Source organism: Gymnodraco acuticeps, unplaced genomic scaffold (assembly GCF_902827175.1).
Source record: "Gymnodraco acuticeps unplaced genomic scaffold, fGymAcu1.1, whole genome shotgun sequence".
NCBI classification, from domain to species: Eukaryota; Metazoa; Chordata; class Actinopteri; order Perciformes; family Bathydraconidae; genus Gymnodraco; species Gymnodraco acuticeps.
Genome location: NW_022990682.1, coordinates 1,028,434 through 1,053,875, shown reverse-complemented (window position 1 = coordinate 1,053,875; position 25,442 = coordinate 1,028,434). Strand labels below are relative to the sequence as shown.

General features: G+C 39.9%; 1 protein-coding gene across 2 annotated transcripts in view; it reads right to left on the bottom strand.

The window, feature by feature from the left end:
- npnta (nephronectin a) overlaps nucleotides 1-24,830 on the bottom strand; it is a 49,825-nt gene extending 24,995 nt beyond the window's left edge. The window contains exons 1-4 of one of the 2 annotated variants that reach the window (XM_034230184.1): nucleotides 24,236-24,830; nucleotides 14,343-14,443; nucleotides 7,621-7,671; nucleotides 4,018-4,110 (exon numbers count right to left, since the gene is read on the bottom strand). In XM_034230184.1, coding sequence (XP_034086075.1) covers nucleotides 4,018-4,110; nucleotides 7,621-7,671; nucleotides 14,343-14,443; nucleotides 24,236-24,306 — 316 coding nt within the window. In that variant the 5' untranslated portion in view covers nucleotides 24,307-24,830. The remainder of the gene's footprint in view (nucleotides 1-4,017; nucleotides 4,111-7,620; nucleotides 7,672-14,342; nucleotides 14,444-24,235) is intronic. The other variant, XM_034230185.1, reaches the window with a different exon arrangement.
- Nucleotides 24,831-25,442: the final 612 nt, after the last annotated feature.

The window sequence follows — 25,442 nt, the reverse complement described above, 5'->3', positions numbered from 1 at the left end:
ACTTTATTTTATAACATCATTATTATCGCCACCCAACGGTTAGATGAGATCATTTCTATCAATTGTATTCCAGGTCCATCGTCCTGCTAATGGAGGTTAAGGTCAAATGTGACTTCATAGCCCACTTGATATCTAATGATCTTCTAAAAGAGAACATTGATAAAACAAATACAATTTAGGGTGATTAGCTGATAATTGAGGGAAAATACACTAGACTTGCAGCTATTAGATTATTAACAGCTGAAAGCCAGGAAGACAAACAGTGACAGAGAGCGATCGGTTTCCTAAAGTGCCTTTCTACACCTACACTGAATTAAATCACAATATTTTTCCGTCGCCAAGACAAGCAGAGAAAGGTCCAGATATGACATAATCTATCTGAAATAGAGAGTGTCTGTCTGTATGTATCTAATGTATGTCTGTCTGTCCTTTGATTTTCTTACTTCACATCCTATTGGCATGCCAGGTAAAGCTTGCACAGAGATCTAAGAGAGACATATATTAGTAAATGTATTGGCAACCGCTCATACCATCAAAAATACATCTGGGGATTATCCATAGACATTGAATAAAGCTTTGACTTAATTGAGCTCACTCAGCATGTGCTAGGTGATGCAAACAGCATCATGGTGGATGTATTTCTCATGACTAAAGGAAGTAAAGTGTTGAGTGGGAAGTTGTTTGGATGAGCGATTCTTGAGAAGCTGCAATAGCAGAATACCACAGGCGAAGCAATCGTCCATTTTTAAAACTGGCATTGCAATAGTGTTCTAAAAAAAGCCACAGGAACAAATTGCTTACTAACTTTAACCATAGCTCAAGACTATTATACTTGTGGTATTAATTTATATAGTTGCCTGACAGAAAAAGAGGGATAAGAATAAAGCAGCATCCGGAGGCGCCGCAGATATATTGCTTCTGAAGTCATTCCTCCAGGAAAGTCTTTTTAAAGCCTCTTAACAGCAGGTCAACTACACCTAATTAAATCCACCTGTATGCAATAATGAGCTTATTAAAATGATTGGTTCAGAAGGGGGAGTGTGCTGCCAAACAGATTATCCCTATAATGAGTTTATTTGTGTAGTGACAGCGTGTTCATCTATCCTCACCATGCGGCATGACAGATCCAATTCTCATCAACACAGGTGAAGCACTTCCTAAAAAAATGATAGATTCTCGAAGTGTTGATTATTTTTTTTGACAGATTTGACAGACTTGTTAATTTAATGATGAGCACAATCTGATTCAAATGATGTCTGCAGGTGTTAAGATTCTCTGTATCGGAAAAGCCATTAAAGTGATATAAACACTTTGGTGAAATGATCTGGCAGGTGAAGAGAGCTGGCAGTAAAACAGACATGTAGTCCTTGAAGTATAAATATCTCATAACAGTACGGGCTCATAAAACTTTGACAGAGGAAAATACGGCTTTGAATCTGAGAGTGGTGAAATCAATACAGTAGCTGCCATGCTTTGTGTTTGCTGTAAACACTCATGTTTCCTCTGAGGTTTGTTTATGCTCCCGGTGTTCCTAAGGTGTTAAACACTTTAGTTAATCAGATCGCCTCCAGGGTCACACATCTGTCCACACCCACCAACTTAAAGTAGGGGAATGTTTGGCCATGCATGCAAAACATCTCTCTGCCAATGCAGGTTTACTAACCCTAACCCTCTTAGCCTTCATTTAAATATTAAAGATAATCTTTGGGGACATAATCATGCCATAAAGACTGGTGAGTTTGCTGAAGTAAATTTGGATACTTCAAAAGTAGGTAGGTAGGGAACTAAACTGGATACCAACCAACATCGTATTTCAAAATGTTTTCATTATTATAAGAAGAACCTCTCATGACTTTAGATAAGGACCAGCTGCAATTTTTGTTTGTTGTTATTCTTCAGTGTGCTCAAGGTTTCCATTTAAATAGATATTGGTTAAGTTATTAACTATTGGCAAATGAACAAATGGTATTTCCTGGAAAAATCCCAAGCCGTGGGTTTTAATCTCCATAACTGTGGGCGGCTTGCCGGAGATGGTTGGCAGAGCTAACGAAACAAACTTTAATTTACTTTAAAAGATGGAAAACAAAAGATAAATTACCACAGTTGATGGAAATTCAAAAACAAGAGAATAAAAGAGAGATATTTAGGATTTTAAGTCTAACTATCTAGCAGTGCATGCTGGGAAGTTTGCTAATGTTCTGATAACATGCATAATGCTAGTGAACTTTCCGCAGAACAATAATTCAAAACAGTAGGCTCGAAAGGCATTAACTGAATAAAACAGACATTAAAGTCAGCCTTCAGGCATGTTTTGAAGTATATAAAGCACCATGCTATGATAATATTTTCTTTAAATTAATTCTGTTTCCGACAATGAAAGAAACACGTTTATCTTGTTCATAAGAAATCATGGATCCGTCCTCGTCTAAAACCGCTGCTAGCGTAAGCTTGAGGTTAAGGTCAAAACAGCATTACTGGATGTAAAATATACAATTAAATCTAGTTAGAATTGTTGGCAGGTAATGGAAGGAAGCCTCAAGTCCATTTTACATCCAAAAAACTGCACACTGCCATTTTTGTCATCTCTTGCTCTCTGTGAATCTGTAAAGGAGGTTTCAGGTTGCTTCACCGGTGTTACCGCTGTTGACATGTGTCACCATTTACGGATTAGACAGCGATTGACTGTTTGCTCCGAACTTAATCTTACTTAAATCCACAGAATGCAAAACATCTCTAGTGACAGACTCAACAAGTCAGTGTACAGGTCAGCCTTTTTTGGGGATATAAACATAAGAAAAACTTATTTTTGGGTGGAGGCGACCTTTAAGTTAATTATAAAGGATCAGTTTATTCCACATAATCGCAGAATGAAACAGCCCTGGGCAACTCATTTCTCTCCTCCAGTTGGCACTGAAGATGAATGCGGTGGGCCGGATATGAGACTGCTGCGAAACACTGGTCAATAGTAAACCTCAAATCAATGTTTCATGGAGGGCTGCATTTAGATGAGAAGATTTAATCTATAGTTTGAGAATAATTAAATTGGTCTCCATAGCGTGTGCCAGCTCCAAACTGAATCCAAGGTCATCTCCACCTAAATAGTCTGAAAGGGCAAGTGTGCCACTCAACGCTGAGTAAAACAGATAGCTCAGTGATACGTCCAGAGCTTATTGGACAAATGGGGCTTCGATGGACACTTGGAAGTACAGTTTCATCTTGAAAGGGCTTGGAATTACATTTGTCAGATAAATCTGTCTGAATGTTTGGCAGCAGAGTCTATTATAGTTGGATACGGGACGCTGTTCTCCCCTTTGTTGCAGATTAAGACAAAGTGCAGCCGTCTGGCCGGGCAGACAGGAGCCACCTATAGCCTCCAAACGCAGGATGAGTCATTGGAAACACACCAGAGGATTTCGACACCTCCACCTCCTTAACACCACCTCAACCCTTGTGTTTAATTGCACACTATACCTATTCCTGTCTTAGGGCGTGAATTCCACAAGTGCTTTCAAGTTGCTTGGATCCACTTCAATGTACTTACTAACTGGGATGCTTTAACGCTTTTTAACATGTCTGATCTGTCAGTGATGAAAATGCGAAAAAAAGTCTTGCACACACTTTCAGTAGCATCGGGCTCACTCAGCAGAGACGAGTTATCTCAGGTCAGTAATTGAGATGTTATCTTCACAGAGAGGATGCTCCCAGGGGATCATTCAACATGGCCTCTACTTATTTCCATTTGAGCTGAATCAGCTTTTCTTTTTCTGGTGGGAGAAACCTCTTCCGCTCCGTGATAAAGTGGCATCTCTAGGAGGGATCCGGCCACAATAGACAATGATTAACCTGCAATTACTCGGGGCGCCTTTTGTTTTCATGTGATAAATGTGGATGTCAGCATCAAGTTGTAAGGACCTTGTTTTCTGACTTTCTCTGTGGTGCACGTTTCAACCTCAGTGCCCTTTGACACACAACAAATCACAGCTGTGTTTTCATACTGTCTACAGGTTCCAGACTCACCTTGATTGCAGGTCTTTCCGGTGAAGCCTGGATGGCACTTGCACTTATTGGGTCCCACGCAGTCTCCATGCTTACAGCCGGGCTGGCACACAGCTGTTCAGGGAGGATTCAAAGAGGGACAGACAGATCAGTGCAGCGCTTTGGCACACTACTTGTTTCAGATCAGGTTGACAAAGCACTTCATCCTACTGCTCCTTGACTTGTCTGTAAATTGCCTTTTAACTCCATGATACAGCATTAAGACAGCATGAAGCCTCATTCATGAAGAAAATACTTTCTCCTTGCTTGACAGCCTTATTATCATTGACTAATGGCAGCCATTCAGAGCTAATCACATCATTTACACCTTGTACAGAGCTGGAAAACTTGTATCGTCCTTGCTGATACTAAATAACTTCACACTGTGTGAAATAAATAGGGTGTTTGACCTTTTATACTGAACAAAGTTTTGATTTCTTAGTATCCTAAGATACTGTTATGTTTGGCTGTGGAAAAAAAAAAAATTATTATTATGAAGGGCAGACCATCTATTTGTATTTTGTTTTTTTTAGAAAGGGGCAGGTCACATAAGATTTTATTCTTCTCCCTGCTCCTTTTCGCTCAATGGTAGAGTCATGTTTTGTGGCAATTATTGTACATTTGGTTTTGCGTACCATGACAAATAAAAATGAAATGAAATGAAATGTTCCATGTTTTTGAATACAGCACATTGATATTTCTATGGGCACCCAGTCAACGAGGGTAACCTAGGCCAATAAAATCCCCACTTAGACTGAAGCTGGAATAATTAGAGCACCAAAACTGTAACTTATAATGAGCGCTTCGAGTTTCCTGCAGATGGTACAAAGTGTGTGGATGGAGATATTTTGAGTTGTGGTAGCTGCTGTGCATCTTCCTGTTCTGTCTCAGTGCGTTGTGGGCTTATCTGACTGTGCTTACTGCAGCTTGCTGCTAAGCATGTCTGATACACAGGGCCTCAGCCAAGTGTTACTAATTTTCATTAAAAGCTTCATTAATTCTGTCATAATACAGCGCAATCAGAGGACTTAATTACCACTGTGCTGGAAGAGGTAGTACATATGCTTAAGAACGTGTGTGTGAAGAGGTTTTGGGTGAGAGTGCTTATCACACCAGCCAGTTTGTTGTGTATCTGGAAAGGTGTGATAGTGTAGTTATATTGTGAGAACACTGGTGTTGAATCTGTTGTTGTGTCTGTAATGCTATACATATTACTCCAAAAACATCCTTATTTTTACATAGCCTCAACTGACAGGATTTAGCTTTTGTGTTACTAGGTTCGTCACCATTCAACTATTATGGGAAAAGCTCAAAAACGACCTCACAGATGTTTGTTAAATTGGATGGACACATTATACATGAGCAGATAAGCAGACTTTCAGAAAGAAAACAGAACGGCATTTAAAAAAAGGTGTGTTTTTAATGTTTCAAATACCAGAGAAGTTGAAAGATTATCCAAAATATCTATCTTGTTTTTAAAGTTTTAAAAAGTTTCTTAAAAGCTGTCCTCTGCCCTTTAAGTTAAGTTAAACTTTTCTGCTGACACTGTGTCACTATTAGTCCCACCTACATTTACATAATATACAATATGCATATATCAACTCAGCCGTTCTGCATAATTGAATGCTATTTAATGGCGTGATATGTTTGCATAGCAATGTGCAACTTTAGTTAAGATATTCACGTTTGAAGTGCCTTCTTTTATTAATGATTTTAATAAAAGATGGAAATAAAGTTAAAGCTGTTTTAACACATACTGAGGGAGACCCTATAGAACCGATGAAGAATGGGCTTGATAATGCACTCTTTAAATGAAATGCACACTTTCAGAGTTGAGTTACAATCTCAGAAATATCCATTCATACCCATGCAGCTTGCAGGGTGGCAGCTCAGGTTTCTGTCTGTAACATTGTTCAAAGTGAATTCAAAAGGCACAAAGGTATGTGATGAATCCGAGTCGATAACATCTCCAGGCTCATTGCACTTTATTTGCTGCTATGTAATCAAATAGAAAGATAGTATTGTTAGCACACTTGGTAGAGCCTGTGATATGATATGATGTGAGTTTGCACACCAAGCAAGTAGTCCACAACTACAAATAAAAAAGTCGCCTAATTTGTTGGAGGAAAAAGAAAAGAGTGAAACTTTTCTACGCGTAGGAGTTTATTAGACTCGTTGCTGATCAGCAGATAAAATGAAATATGGTTGTGGTGTTGTTAGAGGGAATTTGAGTGCTTTTTTGTCTTTCTCCTACAGTACGTGGGGGAGGATTTGATTTGCAGGATCTAGCATCAGCAGGATTTGCCTCGGAGGGTATTTTTAAGCCTCGGGCCTGGCAGAAAGATCAGGGGAACGGCCCGTGTTCATTAACCACAGCAGAGGATACGGGGGGCTAAAAATGGTGGCACCAGCTGGAAAGGCCAAACATAGCATGTATGACCCTCCATCTATGAACGGCATCAAAACACGCCGGGTGATGACACACTTTCACTCCCGTTTACATCAGCCGTTCCTCGGGACAGCACACTGCTGCCGGCTACAGAGGCAGAGTCTTTTGATGTATCGACTGCTAATGGACGCCTGATGGTTAACACAAGGGGAGAGTATTCATTTTTAATTGAGACCAATAATGCGTAAGAATGTTTAAACTGGTGAAATGAATGACTTAATCAAAGTGAGATGATACTTCATCAAACGCAAGTTGCACCCTTTTGTAATCAACTGAGTAATTATCTAAGACTGTTTGTAATCATTATTTCATTAGCCATTGATTTTGTGTCTGGTTTTGTGTTTTTTATCCATCATTGAATTATTTAAAAAGTTCTCAAAGACCAAGGTAACATCTTAAAACTACTTATTTGTCAGATAAAGACCCAAACCCATTTTTACAATTATATTAAACAGAGAAAAGCCGTATATCCCAACATTTTAAGATAATATTTAGCATTTTTGCTTGATAAACGACATATAATTTATTTATTTTTAAATATTCAGCTGATTACCTGTCCATAAATAAATCATTTGAGGATTAATGTCAGCATACATGCTATATGGATGACATGTAATCTGTCCGGGGTGCGTTATGCGGTGGAAATGTCATTGATTGACCTCGTAATGTCACGGGGAATATTTCATTTACCTAAGTGATGAATTATGATAGCATTGGCATTCTCCACCTCACTGATTTCTATATATTTAGGTATGCAGAAAACCCCCCTACCACATTCAAATGCTCAGTTTCTACCGTCCCTACAGATATTACTGATATATAAAATAAAAAACATTATGGATTTCACCTTTGAGGGTTTCATTAGTATTCTAAGGGGCGCTGAATCTTAATGAATCATTGAATCATTCCAGTATAACTCATGTTAAGAAACGGCTTCAGGTGGAATCAGGAGCGGAGGCTGTTTGCATAGATCTGATGCCTGGAGGAAGCAAGATGGCCGCTACCAAAGGGGGTGTGAGGTGTTAGTGGAGGGGTGGGCTCGGCTCTATAAATAAGTGAGCGAGCCCAGGATTCAGAGGATGTGCCCCCAGCAAAAATGTCGAGCAAAATTATTTCAAGAAACATGTGGAGCTAACCTTGGGGCTGGCACCTTATCCCGGCTACTCTGTGAGTTAAGGCGAGGAGAGCTGCAAAACAAATAGCCAAACAAACAAAGGATGCGAGCAATGTTTAGTCAAGAGAGCAAAAAAATAAACATGATGTTAGAGGTCAGAGCGTGGTCATTTCGACAAGCAAACATTCCTGCAAAAAAAAGAAAACACACACTGTCTGGAGTTTTGGAGTCACACATATTCCCAGTTGCCTGTAGGCACGTTTTGAATGCATTTACAATTTCGTTTTTCAGATTTCTTTCTGAATAAAACCACCATCTAGTATTTATGAAGAATGTGAACTATATTCCCTATCACTCACATCTAAATGAAAGAGAGTAGTTTTCTCTCGCACACTGTGAAATACTTAAACGCTATCCATATCACTCAATGAGATCCTGGTGCCTTTAATATGAAATTAAATTCTGCAGGTACCTGACTGTGAGGAGGCAGATTTTTTAATAGGCTTGGTTTCAAAGTGCTTTTAAAGCCAGAATTGTGTCAAGTAATTCGCAACATGTGCCAATTATCCCTGCATAAATGCACTCAATTTTGATGTGCTAACCTTGCAGTTTTGTTTTCACTCTGGTACCCCGAGCAGATGAAAAGGCACTCTTTTAGACGATACAGCCCAGTGATCATGAAAGAAAGTGGAGCAGGCAAGGAAACTGCTCAGAAAATCACGATAAAGTGAATTACTTAAACGGAGATATCACTTGTTAGCTCGCATTACCAATTCAAAAGTCCTGCCTTAATCCTGGCCGTAGAATTTGTAGAAACAAAGGCGGCACTCAATCAGAAATAAATCCCGGTCTCAGTGGATTTGTAACATCCACCAGGAGTCAGGACTGGTCTGAGGAAATTGTAATGTGTGATCCATTTAATATGGAGGTGATATTCAACCTAGTTCTTAAACAATCAGAGAATATAAAGTCTTTCTGCCAGGGTTTTGTTTGATCAAGTCTTTTGGAAGAAGTTAATCAGAAGCAAGTCAAGCCCTTCAGGACATCAAGGTCTGCTGGTTACTGCCTTATTAATGTTTAAACCTGATTTGAGCGTTAACTTTAAAGTTTTTGTTGATTTAAAGTCCATGTTTAGTTTTCAGTTATCCAGAATTTTGTGACACAACAACAATACCTCTGAATGTTAATATTATACGATTCTAAAACTATATTCAGTGCAATGTTTTGCCAATCTGTTTCTAACAAGCCCCCCAATATCTAAATCTGAGCATTGAAATATGTTATGCGAGGCAACTATGATGGGTATAGTAGCTTCATTATGGTTAAGGTAAAGTATAGTTAAGGTTTAGCAGCGAAGTCACTCGGTTAAGGTTAGAAAATGATTGTAGTTCAGGTCAAATATAATGCAAAAAAACATGAATTGCAGGCTTTTGAACAGACACGGCATACTGTCTCCATAACACAGTGTGCAGTTAGGATTTGTTTTAGTTTATCTGTAACATTTGGGATAATAATAGTCATAGTAATTACATTAATTACCATTTCACATCCACCCCCCCCTGCTATATATGGGTGCACTACTGCCTACATATTAAATGTTGATTTATATGAATAAAGGGAAGTATAATCATGAGTACTTTGTTCAATTCCTTTTTTAATTTTCACAGTAACAGCCCATCTAATATAGATACAATTAGTTTCAAATCACCAACCTCACAGGTCTGATATCACCTGACATCACACGTATTAAAGGCTCCTGCTGCTGCTCCCTGAGTACACCATTTACATGCAAACAGTGGGATCAACTTGTTGATTCCAGTTTCCATCTTCATTAAGAGAGATGAAAAGTACTTTTAGTATAATTACTGTTAGCTGTATTGCACTGGAAAGGCAAATGACCAAATGCTCCCACAGGCAGTAAAATGTCCATGTTGGCAGCTGGTTACAATAAGTATCTTCAAGTGTGGCTCTGCCTGCCGGATGGCCTGTCGAAAATTATAAGTGGAGCTTCTTCTCCTATAAATCTAAAGCTCCTCTCTCTCTTTCCCCATCTGCCTGGCTTTCTTACTTGTCTCCCTCTCCTGACACCTCTCCCCACTCCAGCAGCAGTCGTCTCCTACTCCCTACCTCTGAACTATTTCCCTTACACCTCAGGAATTTCATTTTCTCCAACTTTTAGTCCTTTCTCTCCTCTCTCCCTGACTACTTCGAGTTCTGCAAAAGAAAAAACGACTGAAGGTTGATCCATTAAGTTTCTTATTGTCACAAACCAATCTCTGAGAAAACTACAATCCTACCTCCAATCTAATCCCTGCTATCGCCACAAAAAACGTACCGAGACCTGAAATCTGTACTGACTGCATCCTCTCCCACACTGGCACACACTCATGATTACACTTCCTCTCATTCTCAAACCTTCCACCTCTCTCCTCTAGTCTCGAGTGAATGGATTTGAGCTGTGCAACCGGGGCAGCAGCATTTTAAAGAATTAAGGCAAGAACTCAAGGATTGATTTAACTCACAGAAGAGATTTAGTTTGGGTGAAAATAAAAAGTGGTGAAGTAAAAGTGCAGCTTGATATAGTGCATATACACGAAAATAAATATCATATTTTTGGGCTCATAATGGAACATGTGGGACTCCAGAACAACAAAGAAAATATATTCACACACCGCTGTTTGGCTGGTCGAGGTTGTGATGCAAACATGAATTTCTAAATGTTACTCTGCTTGACTAATTATAAAGTATATGTGAGCTATGATGTATGCCCTTAGGACAAATAATGAATGTTTTGTCTTTTGGAACAGTCATTACTGTTTTCATTGGGTAAAATATGAGTACATGAATCATGTCTTGCCCCCTAAATCTAAGCTTCTTCCATAATAAAGTCCTCCTCTTTTTTCTCTTCCCATCCAAAACCCACATCGATTAATTAATTTCCTGAGCATGGGAAGCTGTAAAGAGCCCGGTGCAGATGCACAGCGAGGTTTTGGGCATTGAGAGAGCCGACTCGTGCCAGGATTACTGCTGAGTCTGGCCCCATGTTCAAACAGACCCTATCAAATTATACAATTGAGTTGTTTGAATACAACAGTGCTGCTTTCGCCGTCATTCTAGCACAGATTGAAAAGTTCAAGTGTCAAGGTTTTCCCAACCATGAAATCAACTTATCCAAGATACGATGGGAGGGAGGCGTGTGGTGCAGTGGGTTGTTCAAACCCCACTGCAGTCAGCATGTCGTTGTGTCTCTGACACACTTCGCCCCAAATTGCTCCTGTGGGGATTGCCCACAGTATTGAGTATGTAAATCGCTTTGGATAAAAGCGTCTAACAAGTGACATGTAATGTAATGTAATAATGTAATACGAGTCTCAGTCTGTCCCATAAACCATTACTTGTATTTGTTTTTCTGATCTCTTGAATTATACTATCTTATTTGTCCGTAAAAGAGGTGAGGCGAGAAATGGATAAAAGTAGATTTTGGGTTAATCGAGCTGAGCTAAAAGGAAATACAGAATACTGAGTGCTTGAACTCTCCGTAATACTGTTTGTATTCTCTGGAACAAAAAAAGGAATCTTGCAATGCACTCCAGCACCAAGTGAAAAATGGCAGTCTGCCACTTTAACATGAAGCTGCTAAACCAAGAAAATAAAGAACCTAACCTTTGGACCCAACAATCAGTGTGTTACATATTTCCCACGGAAAACATTTAAAATACAACAAATAAACAAAAGCCTAAGGATGGTATGATGAGCTTAAAACAATGGGAACAGAATTATAATATGGTTATTGCAGCAATGAAAAACACAAAGTTAATATTTTAACAAGCTATAAGTAAGCCCCAAGATCCGAACATGCAGTTATGAACGTTTTTGGTCTTTTCCACAGCAGAAACTTGACAACCTGCAACATGAACCTTTAAATAACCAATTTTTGAAAAACTCATTAGGCTTTGGTGCTAAGTTCGGCTTAATGTTTCCACTGTTTTGTAAATCTCAACATTTTAGATACGCTTAGCTGAAAAGGCAACAGCAACTTTGAACATTGATTATAAAGGGAATAGATGCCATTTTGATGCACTGTGTGATAGGCAATAATAGAAGAAGCCCAATTTAATAAAAAAAAATGTTTGGGTTATTTGTGAATTTGAGGTGGAAAATTGTATGCCACCATATACAGAAAATATTCCAAAACAGGAAAGAAAACATCATGAAGTAGAGAGATTTATAAATCAGGTCTATGGGAGGAAAATGAGCCTCTAGTGGTGGATCTAATTTTGGCCCGCAGGATAATTTATAATGACTATTAGATCTGGCCCGCCGGTATATTGCACGCACACCTTTACTCCATCCTGAGGGTCTCCTCAGCTCAGAGCCTGACCCCAAACATTGATGAACTTGCACCCAAGATGAGATGCCAAGTATCTGCTTGAGCTAGCATCACAGAGCAGCACACTGAGTTTAATGGATGGTTCCTTCTGCACTTTCTTTCTTGAGACAACAGGGTATGTTTGGTTTTTTCTTTGAGGGAAATTGTTTTGTTGAAGCTGTTGTTGGCCTGTGGAAAAATGTAATCATAAGAAATGACTCCGGAAAAGCTGCAGATAGAGCCATAAGAAATTAATGCAACTGATTATTTAATGATTAATGTTGTTTTTATAGGCAATAATTTAAGCTTTGTTAGTTCCAGGTTTAATATGTGCAATAAGTTCATTTCAATAAGTTTTGCAATAAACATTGAACCGGTCCGGCCCTCGACGAGTACCGATTTTTTTTATTTTGGCCCACTGTGTATTTGAGTTTGACACCCCTGCTCTAGTGCAACAACAATACCCACTTTGCTGTGTTGGTGCAACAAGTGATTTCAGTAATTAAATGCTCATGTTACTGCTCTGTTTGTTGACACATGACACTTGCTTGACTAATCACAAATGAAAGCACTGCCTTCACCCCGTGACAGTAGCTGGGAATTGGAATAAGTATTTACTAGCTAGCCTGGTTCTGTCAGGTTGAAAACATTTTCCCAACTAGCACCTGCTTTGGACAGAGTTGTTTACTGTCTTTAAGCCACACTAATCAACAGCTGTAGCTTCATGTAACAGACAGATAAGAGTCAGAGTGTTTTACTTTTGGCAACAAGGCAGAACAAGTTAAACCTATGACAAGCAATAGTTTTACAATACAAATATGTACTTTCTTGCCAAGGGATGAGAAGATTAATACCTCTCTATCTGTACATATCAAGAAACACCTAGCAGCCAAATAGCTCAGCTAAGCATACATAATACTTAAAACATGGGAAAACAGCTAGTCTGGCTCTGTCTGTAAGTTGAAGATGCTACGTTGGAGTGAACCATGTCCTGTTTACTGTCTTTATGCTAAGCTATCGACTGCTAGCTGTTGCTTCATTTAACTGACAGATATAAGACTCAGTGGTTTTGATTTTCTCATCCAACTCTTAGTAAGGATTCAATACCTATATTTCCTAAAGGTCTATTTCTTCAAGTTGCTTGTTGCTGAGTTCCTGCTGTAGGAAAAGTATGTTTAAGTGTTAACCTTCAGTCTATGGTGTTAACCCCTTCTTGATTAAAGCTCCACAGCAAAGCAGCAGCTACACCGTTACAGGCACCAAGCCATGCAGAGGATTTTACATTTGTAAGGCAAATCTGTTAGTATGTATATTCACACCTCCCTGGGTTACAGGAGGATCCTCACACAATGTAAATATGTCGGAAATGTCATGCGTTAATATTTCATGCAGTTTATGTGACACAGGACACATCCTCTGAATCCTCTCAAGTGGTTTTGCTGAATACAAATTGAGTTGAGGTGAATGTGTTCATGTAGCTTGTTTTAGAAGATTTTGCACAGTAGTAATCTGTAATAAATCTCCCATCTATTGATCCACCTGCAGCTACAGTCCCTCATTATGTCCACCTGCAGAGCGAATATAAATGTCATCCTTCTTCTCTGGTTCATCCAGCCATTACCATCAGTCTTCACCCAAAGATTCTCCATTAGCAGAGCTGGGAAGTATTGGAGTACAAATACTTTGTGACTGTACTTAAGCAACATTTGTTGGTATCATTACTTTACTCCACGACTTTTTACTTTTACTTCTTACATGTTTAACACAAATACCTGTACTTACTACTTCTTACATTTTCCAAACAGGCTGGTTCCTTTAATTTGAATGTGTGTTTGGCGGCGTGATCATTATTATTTAGAGTCATTGCGTGCCTATTGATTTGAACACGATCCGTGTATCCATCATTTCCTGGTCTTCTCTAAAGAAGAGGGACCAATGAAAACGTTGTCATGTTGCCGTTGTTCAGCATGGAAACATTCATTAGCTAACAATGACATTATTGTTCTATTAATATAAAGGGAGGTCAGGTACTCTTTAAAACAGCTGGTAGCTATGGGCACTTTTACAGTACATTTCGAAGCCCATACTTCTTTACTTTTACTTGATTAAAGAAGTTTAGTCAGTACTTCTACCAGAGTATTTTTAAACACGAGTCTCTATACTTCTACTTGAGTAAAAGATGAGTGTACTTTTGCCATCTCTGTCCATTAACAGTAGGCGATGTGTTGTGACAACGTGCATGCCTCATGGTTACTGTGGCAATGTCGCAGCCTCTCCTGTGTCTAATTGCATCTTTGATCCCAGCTTGAAACCTAGCAACCTTGTTAGCCCTGTTTCCCCCTGGCAGCAGCAGAAGCAGGCGTGATGGCACTCACGCTGGCAGTGACCCCAGGAGCGGCGCGTCCACCCCCAGCAGCAGTCCACTCTGGCCCCGTACCGACACAGGCCGCTGGACGAGGCCATCTGCCGCGGCCACCTGTGTGGGGATGACAGTATTAGTTCACAGCCAATTAAAATGCCTTGATGAAAAGCAGGGGTCTTTCAGTGTTGTTTGGAAGGTTTCAAAGCAGATTCATGTTCATGCTGTTCAAGGATTCAAGGCTTTAATTGTCATTTGAACATAGCTACAGTGTAGTTATGACAATTAAGTTATTAGGTCACAGGCTCCTCCAACAGTGCAACACAATACAACAGATAATAGTGCAAGTAAATCAAATATAATATAATATAAATAGTGCAGAATAGTCTGTATACAAGTAATTGTAATATTGATATATTTAAGATGCTAAATGTTGCAAACAGCTGTAGAGAGAACATTTCGTTTTGTTTGGAAGGTCTCAAAGCAGATTCATGTTACTGCTGTAGAGAGAACATTTCGTTTTCGCATTAATAAGAGTCTTTTTTCTGATTTAAGAGTCTGAGGATTATAAGTGTCACACGTTTTTTAAAGCCATAATTGATTATAAAGCCCTTGAGCAAATGTGTGTTTGGGTCACATTTCATTATATGATAAAACCTAGTCTTTGTCAATGTTTTAAAAATATTTAATATCTCTTCGATAGCAGCAAAAAAACGACAATGATGTCGAATGTACTGTAGTTCTGATGTGAGCAAGAATTAAAAGGTCTTGATGAGAAGCAGGGGTCTTTCAGTATTGTTTGGAAGGTTTCAAAGCAGATTCATGTTCCTGCTGTAGAGAGAAGTTTTCGTATTAATAAGAGTCTTTTTTCTGATTTAAGGGTCTGAGGATAATAAGTGTCGCACATTTTATAGATTATAAAGCCCTGAAGCAAATGTGTGTTTGGGTTACATTTCATTATATGATAAAACCTCATATTTGTCAATGTTTTAACATATTTAGTATCTCTTCAATAGCTGCAAAATTAGGTCAGTTGTACTGTACTTCTGTTGTAAGCAAGAATGAAGATGTCTTGATTAAAAGCAGGGCTCTTTCAATGTTGCCTGGAAGGAGACTTCAAAGAGTTCAAATCATTTATTCAATGTTCCTGCTGTAGAGAGAACAAACTCTATTATACTTTTTCTTTTGCATGAATACAAGTAATCTTTTTCCTGTTCCTAAGGTGTCACATGATGTACCGATGGTAACGCCCTTTGAGGGAAAAATGTGTCATTTATAATTGTGAGTTACATACAGACTAAATCTAATCTGTGTCAACAAAATGTCTAAATACATAATATCTCTTCAATAGAAATGAATAGCCAAAAGTCACATATAATGTTCTTTAGTTGTAAGTAATAAATGTCTCAATGAAAAGCAGGGGTCTTTCAATCAATTCATTTCATTTTCCTGCTTCAGAGAGAACAGACCATTATGGTTTCTTTTCTTTTTTGTGTCTGTTAGGTTTAGAGTTTAGGGATAGAAGGTGTCACACGTTGAACATAAAAATAAAACAGACACAATCTAATCCGTGTCAATGTTCCTTTATCATGTCTTCAATATCAATATAGAGCAAAAATACTGTCACACATCAGTAAGATATTGAAAAATGACTATAACACTCTCCTAGATCCCAAGGTGACTTATTCAGATGTCTTTTTATTCAAAAGGCAAACGATATTCAGTTTACTATCATATAAGAAAGAAACAAATGGTCACACATGAAAGGATTGGTTCAGGAAATATTTGCTTGAAAACTGAATAAAATACAAAACGAAATTGTTGGCTGCCAGCTGTCATCTCACTAATTCCCTATAGCAGCTTTCCTCTGCAGAATGGGAAATATAACTGATAGCACATCAGATTGTGTTGGTTTGTGCGATGTCAAACTGGAGACCCTTGTTGAAAGCATGCCAGACCCAATTTGAATTCAGCATTCAGCGAGTATCAGTGCACCGCTGACACTTACATCTGAGAAGACCACATTACTGTAGCGTTCATTATAAGGCTTATGAAACAGAATACAAGCTATGTGCCGCCTGATGCCCTTGAACAAATCCAGCAGCCTCGGTTTCCTATCTCCATCTATAGTAACATGTGATCAGAGCATGTGTCACTTCGCTATATGTGTTTTATCAGGCAATTTAATGACAAGATAATATCATTCCTGCTACAGGGAGAACATGCAGGTGTAAGTGTTTGTAGAAATATATGTTATTTTCCAAAGCACTGCAATTCCTCCTGACAAATTACAGCCGGATGTTTTTGTTACACCATGTCCTATTCTGCTCAGAGCAAGAAATAGCTTCTTGGCAGACCGTGCATGTGGATTACCTTTTCATCTGTAGCAAGGCTCACCACATATTTATGGAGAGAATAGGGCAAAGGAATGAGTCCATTTAAGGAAACTGATGAAATTCAAAGCAGCATGTGTTTAAAGGCTGGCTCTGAGGACATGGTACCAACAATCGAGAGAATAGTGAATACATCAGAGGCAAGTAGATCATTGAATACATTGGATATTTAAAGGTCACCTATTATGCAAAATCCATGTCTCTTCTACATCAACATGTGTCCCCTCTGTGGAAAGAGATTCTGAAAGTTTCAGGAAAAAAGATTCTCTCTCTTTTTGTCCTGATCCATTTCTATAAAAACCTGTCTGAAAATGAGCTGATCAGATTTTGGCCACTTTATGATGTCATAACGATTTGTTGGCTTGTGTAACCATTAGCCAATCACCAACCAAGGTAACCCTTATCACCTGAATCTCCTCCTAGAGTACTATTGAGTTATTTATAACCAAATATCTCTCTGATACCTCATTCACACCAACGCAACTCCGTGCTAGAGCTTTTCAGGTTCAGAACCGGTTCTTCGGTTTAGCTCCGGCTCTTTTCACACCGCCCAGACTCCGACTGGTGCTGCGTCATTGCGTCTTCGTTTGCGTCATGACGTAACCGTTTGCATGCCTGCTTCATAAAGCCAAACTGCGCGGAAACCCCTCACAGCTCACACCGACAACAACAACAATGGCCGATTGTGTTGAAGCGCTACTCGTTTTGGTTTTGCTCTGACGAAACGAAATGGAAGAAATGGGACGACTTTACTACCAACTTTACAGTCGCTACATTCAAAACTGCTTTACAATCGTAATCATCAACTTCAACGACGATTCCGATTCCCCCTGCCTCGACGTAAGCGCGACGTATGCGGTGCTTTTACTCTAGCCGGACCATCTTTTGGTGCTTGAAACGAACCGGATTCCGGAGCTAAGAGGCTGCTCCGCTGCGGTGTGATCTTTAAAAGGACCTAACCAGACAATGCAGGAAAGTATGTGTAACAATGTGATCCAAAACAAAAGGAGAAATGATCTTGATTTACTTCCTTTGCCCAGGATATTCTTTATTTGGTGATAGTGAGATTGGTGTTCAGTATTCATGGCACATTCTTTGCCACTATCCCTGCGTGTTAGTGTCTCTGTGCCAAGACGAGGAAATGCTAATGCTTGCCCCTGCTGCCAATCACCTCATTGGAAAAAACCTCCTGATGGATGCTAAGTGAGAGTGGCAGATCCAGGGAAAATGTTTTTCTGCACCCTGGAAAGCAGACATAGTATGGGAGAGGATAAGTACGGAAGAGAATAAGGAGCGAGGGGAGACAAAGGAAAACAAAAAAAGGATATTAAAGAGAATTCAAGGAAACAAAAAGGGAAATTAAGGAGAGGAAAGGAAATGAAAAATAAACTAAAGGAGGGGAGAGGTCTGGACAGCAGCCATATTAAGATGCCACTATCTTTGCAAGTGACATGCAGCCACCCACACACGCAGCCACACACACACACACACACAAATACGGCAGCTGCTGTCCCTCCATACTGTAAATGTGTAACATACAACAGGACTATCCCTGACTCTGGCAAACTTCACATCATTTCAAGGATGGTGGCACTTCAAAAACAAAACACTGCTCACCCCCTGCTTCTGACGTTCGTGTACACATGCCGTTTGAAATGTATTCCTCAGTCTCCATAAGGTAATTATCATTATAGAATATGGAGGCATAATGTAGAAAGAGTTTATGCCTCTATGGCTGCACCTGGCTCTTTATTACCTCATTTCCTTTGCAGTTATACGATAATACAAAGTTATGATTGCGCTAGATGACTCCCAGTAGAAAGCAGAAATCGTATAAAGGCCATATGAAGTTGAAGCTAATTGGCTGCATATCTTTGTAAATAAACAACATCTGGCAATCAACAATGTTTCACAAAAGGCTCTGTTGTGTTGAATAGATATTTTTGAATTACAGAGCTCCATCAAAATGTGAAAAGCAGTCAAGCGTCCAGGTTTTGTCTTCTTTACACAATCTTTGTACCGTAATGATCTTAACAAAATAAGTGCTTACCACAGCGCTAATCTTGTTTCTTGATCTTTTAATCTAGGATTGATTTTGTTTTCATTTTGCATCATCGAAACAAATCAGCAAATTCTCTCTTCCTCCTCTTCAGAAGTCTTTATGTCTCCACAAGTTTCTTTGAAACAGTGTTGATTGCCAGATGGTATTCAGAGAGCTGATACAGAGATATGCAGCCAATTAGCATCGACTTTACATCAAAGCAAATCTAGTCGCCTTGTGTGACTTTGCTACTTGAAAGTTATGTGATGGAAATGTCCTCATTTGCTATTCCAATTACTTTATTTCATTGTATTCGAGTGAAGAGCCAAACACGTGTTTTCTATGGCTCAAATGTGAATATGTGTCCTCTATGAGACTACATTAAATAGATGTATTGTTTGGACTGTTGCTTTAACAAATCAAGTAATTTGTAAATGTCAACTCAAGCTCTGGGAAACTAACTCTTCTGACATTTAGAAAAACTAAAATCATAAATCACACAAGTGAAAAACAGGTTGTTACATTTAGAAAACAATCATGCATCGCAAGCAGCCTTCATATTTGTGTTTGTATATTAAAAGGAGATCAAGCTCAATGAAATGTAAAACCATCATCATATTGGAATCAACAGACATATTAAGCAACCATAATAATCAGATAGAACCAAAGTTAATGGTCTTTTTTGGCAATTAGATTTGTTGTAACATTGTAACATGTTTTCTCACCATGCAAGGACGAGGACGGCAAGGACTTTAATCACATGACGGCAATAAAACAATGAACAAAAGGAGCAGAGTTTAAACTCCTACAGATTCCCAGTGGATTGTGGGTGAAAAAGAGTGTCTGAGATTAGCTAGCAGCTGTAAGAGCGATAAGGAGACAAGGACATCAAGAGATGCAAAAAAGGTCCTACATTTCTGAATCAAATACTTCACTGACATGCTTTCTCCTACACACTCCCATATTAACACAGGCACACTGAAGTGAATATGGAATCCAGTTTCATGTTCCCAGTGCTGTCTCTGTGCCGAGTTCAGCCAGAGGCATTGTAACATGCTCTGAACTTGAACAGAGAATGTAATACAATGCAACAGCTCACCCATTCATACCACTGCAGCAATGTCTAACACACATTTTCTCAGAAGATTTTAGAACAAAATCGAAAAAAAATCGAATTGAACAGAAAAGAAAAGCGTTCTTTCAGATACATTTTGTCGCCAGTGATATTTTCCTGAGCCGAAAGCTGGCATATCAAATAGGCTTGAGCATAATACCTGTATTTATTATCTTGGAGCTCTGAATAATGATCCTCAAATTACACGAAGCCTTGAAGGAACTGAAGCAGATAATTATTACCCTTCACACATGCCGTGGACACCTCTTCTCAAACTCACACTGTCTGACAAGGTTCTTCCAGGAGAACTTGAGAGGGTGATTCTCATTCCCATCCTTCTTCTATTGTTTTACTAATGGATACAGAGCAGTGAAGAGCAGTCAGTCCATCGCTCGGAGCAGCAGTGTGATAATCAGGACCATGAAGGTGTATCATTTAATCTATCCATCTAATCCATCCACGAGTTCATGCCAAAGCATTGCAAAGCGTGACTGTTGAATGGATTTCTCTCACACACACCCACAGATGTCGATTGCTGCATTTGTAACACCCGGGTGTGAGAGACGTGCTCGGACCTGCCAGAGTTTGTGGAGTCAGAAGGTGTCTGGCCCAGCCATACCCTGACCGCAAATACCTCATTCCTTCTGTCTACTTGGATCCGAAATGCTTCTCGTTTTGCGCTGTCCTCCCGTTCAAATGAAATCGCCGCCAATCATATTTCCAAGCTCGCGCCAGGGGGGGAGGGGTTACAAGGCTCGCGTCTTGTGCTGCATTCACTTGCATTCGTACATTAGAGATTTTCTCTCGTAAATGTCCGATGAGCCACAACTTTTCTTTCAAAACAAAGCTGCCAACTGGGGTGGCAGCTGGGGTGGCAAGGCATTTTTCTGAGGTGGCAGCTGCCACCCTGTGCCACCCCATTGAACCGCCACTGCTGGCGTCTTAATGAAGCTCGCGCTGCCAGACCTGCAGCAGACTGCCAATTCTATCACGTCAACACACATCACCACGTGGGATGTTGACAAATATCTGAGGTAACGATTTAAAGGGAGAAATAGCCCGTTAAAAAATGTGTTTCTGTACAAAGGAGACAAAGTGGAAGGTGTTCACAGAGTGGCCGGTAATATAAAAGACCTTTATGATGTAATGCGATGAAACACAGTTGTCGTGCATTAACAGCTTTTCTTTGTAGACAGCTGTGAAGTTGGAACAGGCGTTTTGAACTCAATTATGTGGCACTTATCAGTGTGTGTGCACTTTGAAAGAGACCTTTTTTGACAGATATCCACCTCCTCATCGGAGAGAAATGTTGAAACGTCCAACGATATTCTGAAATTCAATATAGCTTTTTTCTTTATTTTTTTCTACATTATGTTAGATTGTTTTGGCAGACCTTTTTTCTTAGTGACGTACGATAAGTGCATTCAACCTTTGAAAGATAAAGAGGAGGATCTTGTAAAAAAATGTAAGTGCACTCTTTCCAAACCAATGGCTAAAAGCATGTTCAGTGCAGCAGTACAAGTAATTACAGGATGTTTTCTCGTAAATTGAATAAAATGTTTGGTTCGTCTGGATGTAGCCTGAAAAGGCTTTGTGAGAATAAAGAGGGACAGTGACTCAGATTCAACACCAACGACTTCAGCATATAAAGAAATGTCCACAGAATCAACGCTGGCAAAGAGGTAAACACAGTATTCAGGTACACATGTCTGGGATAGCTAGGCAGGCAACAAGCCACCTAACCCTCCTGAAGATTTTTTTTATAATATGGACCGAGCAATATGTAAATGTTAATTGGTATAGTGAAATTAAACAAAGTACTTCCCATGAAATGACTAAAAGTACACTGTCATGGGTACAAATGGTAGTAGGTTTCCTTGTTCATGTTGCACTTATTTTTAATATAACGTTAGGTGTCTTAATTCATATCAACTTGTTCCCAAACAGTCCTATTTGATGAGTTCAATTGAAAACATAGCAGAGGGGAAAGAAGTTGAATTGATGTTTTCTATCGGGGCCTGAGAAAGTTGTTTTGTGAGGTACATCCCTTAAGACAAAACTGAAGCATCCGTCATCAGAGTCTGACGTCACGTATTGTTCACTGTCAGAAAACATATGGCATGCGGTTACGCTTGAAATCTCCTCTATGGCTCATAAGAAAGATGTCGGCACATTCATCATTACTTCCCCACTCACATTCGCTAGATGATGAACAAAGAGAAAACTATAAATGTATTATTTTCTTCTTCTTACTGCCTATTAAACAACCCATAAAATGTGCTTTGACACTATTTCCGCACTCATTCTCAACCCCTGAAAGCCCAAATGTGGGGCTGATAGTACAAGGCCAACATTAACCTGGCACCAGTCCACGGCTTCAGATTATTACTGAGGAGGTCTGGTATGTGCTGCTTGGCTGCAAAGGCCTTAACAACGTAACGACATCACTAGAGAAGAATATCTTTACTGTATGTGTTGCAGTTGATTTAAGCTTCTTTGTAATATGACATTTATTGGCTGTTTGAAAGCTTAGCTGGAATGAAGATGGTAACAATAACAGCGCAATGTTTTAGCAACAGATTTGCAGGTAAGTATATTATGTGCAGCCATGAGAGAACAAAATGATCTCGGCAATGATGGCCGTGAAGGACCCTTCAGGATTGGATGGATAAGCCTGTTAGGAGCGCTCTCTTAAAGGCAATAAGGGAGAGACCAGGTAATAAATGTTTTTTCGCTTCTGCTCAGTCTCTGGGGATATGTTCTCAATGAATTCATATCGAGGCGGAGGCTCAGGCCCGGGCAACTTTATCCCCATAAAATTGGCAAATTATGACCGTGGTGACAAGCCACTCCATCAGCAGGGATGTTAATAATGTACAATATGCTGCTGTTAGGTTAAAGCAAATTATCTTTACACAAAGGCAATGCGTGAAATAAAAGTCAAAGCCCTGCACATCTCAGCTCATCACGCCTTTCACAGACATTATCCAAGGTTAGGGAAGAACATAAGTCCTATAACAATCATATTGTGTGCTTTCAAATTCTCAACTCTAGTTCTCCGTTATATTTCTGCCCTCTCCTTGATTCCCTCTCTCACTCTTTCACTGCTGAAACCTTTGAAATCAAAAACGTTCCTTCTGAACTGCTTTTGAACACGGCAGCAGAAAAGTGAACTGAAAGAAGAAAAAAGGGAAGAAACCTCCAGATGTCAAAATCTATCATCAAGCAGGTGGAATAGCAGATAGTCTTGAAAGAGCATTTTGAAATGTGTGCACACGATTTAAATAACAATTACCTCCAATAATATTCAAAAGGGTTTCAGTGATTTGAAGAAATGTAAAGCATGAGAGGGATACTGCTTTGGTGCTGAGCCTCCTGACAGAGATACATGAGAGAAATAATAAAGTACAACACTTGGCTGCATCACTGTTAGACATTTGGCAGTAGTACTATTTGTGTAACTTTCTCATTGTTTAGATGGTCCTCGGTCCAACTTTATTCTGAGCTCTAGAAATCCATGTAAACATGAAACACAATGGATCACAGTTTCGATTCTACACATGCTTAATCTGTAAACACAAATGTAACACATAGTCTCATCAGCATCCTGCCAAAAACCACAAATGGTGCAATTACTTTCCCACAAACTATTTATAAAGATGCCTTAATATACTTGTTTCCAAGGGAATGAGCCGGGGTTACACCTAGATAACAGCTTGGTTTTATGATGCACGATGTAAAAAAACAAAAAAGCATCCATCATGTTAATTCACTCAGATGAAGAGCACCTATAGGCAGATTTAAATCTCGGACACGTGCATTCTTCGGGGTCTGGCGCGTCTCCACACCTCTACGTTCACATACTTCATCAGATTCGTGTTTGAACATGAAGCGCCGGGCAACGTGCTGTCACATCACTTAATAATCAGCCTGATGTCTGCACAAGACAAGAGCCGCGCGGTGGGATTTTGGCACATGGAAACACTGCTTCACTCATAACAGAGTATCTGATCCGGGGCGCAGAAACAACCGGTTTGGATCATAGGTTTGGATGCACTTGGATTCTTGTAAAAATAAAAGTTAAATTGATTGACTGATTCGCCACGAAACAACATTCATACAATCTTAGTTTTGACGCACATCACAGGAGCAACATGTTTGAACTCACATCTAAATTAAGCTCCCCAGTTTGGAGATCTTAAAATAATTGTGTGTACAAGCACTCCGGAATGGTCTATCTTTAGCCAAATGCGCAGTTTTTGCAGACACAGCCTATAAAAGGATTGAACTGTGATGTAAAATCAATGTTATCTCACTAAACAATCGGCTTCCGCAGAACAATGTGAACCACGTGCCCTTACCTGCCATCAAAGTCTGCACTTGCTCCAAAGCAGCAGCTGCACAACAACACCAACTTTATCCATACATCCATGATTTCAGCTGCTCCGCGCCCACGCTGCTTGTTATTCTACGTAATCCAAAATCACCGGGTATAGGAAGCAGCGGAGGAAACAATTAAGACGAAGAAACTGCGGAGTTTCCGTGACGCACGCTGAAGGCGCACAGGTAGGAAATGACTGCGGACGTCCTTCCCTCTTCATGTGCGATATGCAGGAGGAGTGGAAACCAGTCCGCCGCCTGGAAGTGGAGTGACCCCGGTGTGTGTGTGTGTGTGTGTGTGTGTGTGTGTGTGTGTGTGTGTGTGTGTGTGGTGTGTGTGTGTGTGTGTGTGTGTATGTGTGTGTGGAGCACTCTGTCGGGAGGAAAGCGCACAGCTCCCTCTCTCTCTCCTCACAAGTTCAGTTCGCGGGCACTTCAACCAACAGCACCCACTGCAGTCAGACCCCCGTCTTTTAAATAGCCAGCGGTCAAAACACAGCGAAGATCCAGCCCAATGCTCCCCACATGTAAAGTCATGACCTGCAGCCACAGAGGAGAGGAAGAGGCTCCAGATGCAGCAGCTCGGTGCCGCGCATGCTTTTGGAAATGCTTTCATTAATTGCGCAGCCTGCTGAGGCACGCAGGTGCATCGCCCGCCCAGGTGGATGTTGTTGCTCACACAGTAAAGAAGACAATGCAGAGGGAATTACTGGGGGGTGATTTGGGACAGGGACAAAAACACAAGGAGCACAAAATGAGTGGTTTGACACTGTTTCAGGGTTTTGGATACATAGAGAAGGCTTTTGTTGAACTTGGACCTGTAATTATTGTAAATAAAAACACCAGGGATGTGACTTCTGATTGAAATATTGTTTTGGCATGATGAATCCAGATAAAGAGAGAATCTGCTTTGCGTCACATGGTTAATTCTTTGCATAACTGTAAAAAAAGAGAAGAGGAAGAAGAGGTGAAATGTGCTTTTCCTGCATGCATTTTCCCAGCATACTTTGCACAACATCTTGAACATTGCATGCACCCATATGAAAGCTTGGCCTTTAATATTCTCATTATCCAACAGAAGGTTAATTCTGCTGCTTAGGGTAATTATCTGCCTGACTCAAAGGCAGCACTTCATCTTCAAAAGCTGGTGAATTGCACTTCCCGTCTGGGGGCAGAAAGGTCTTCCTC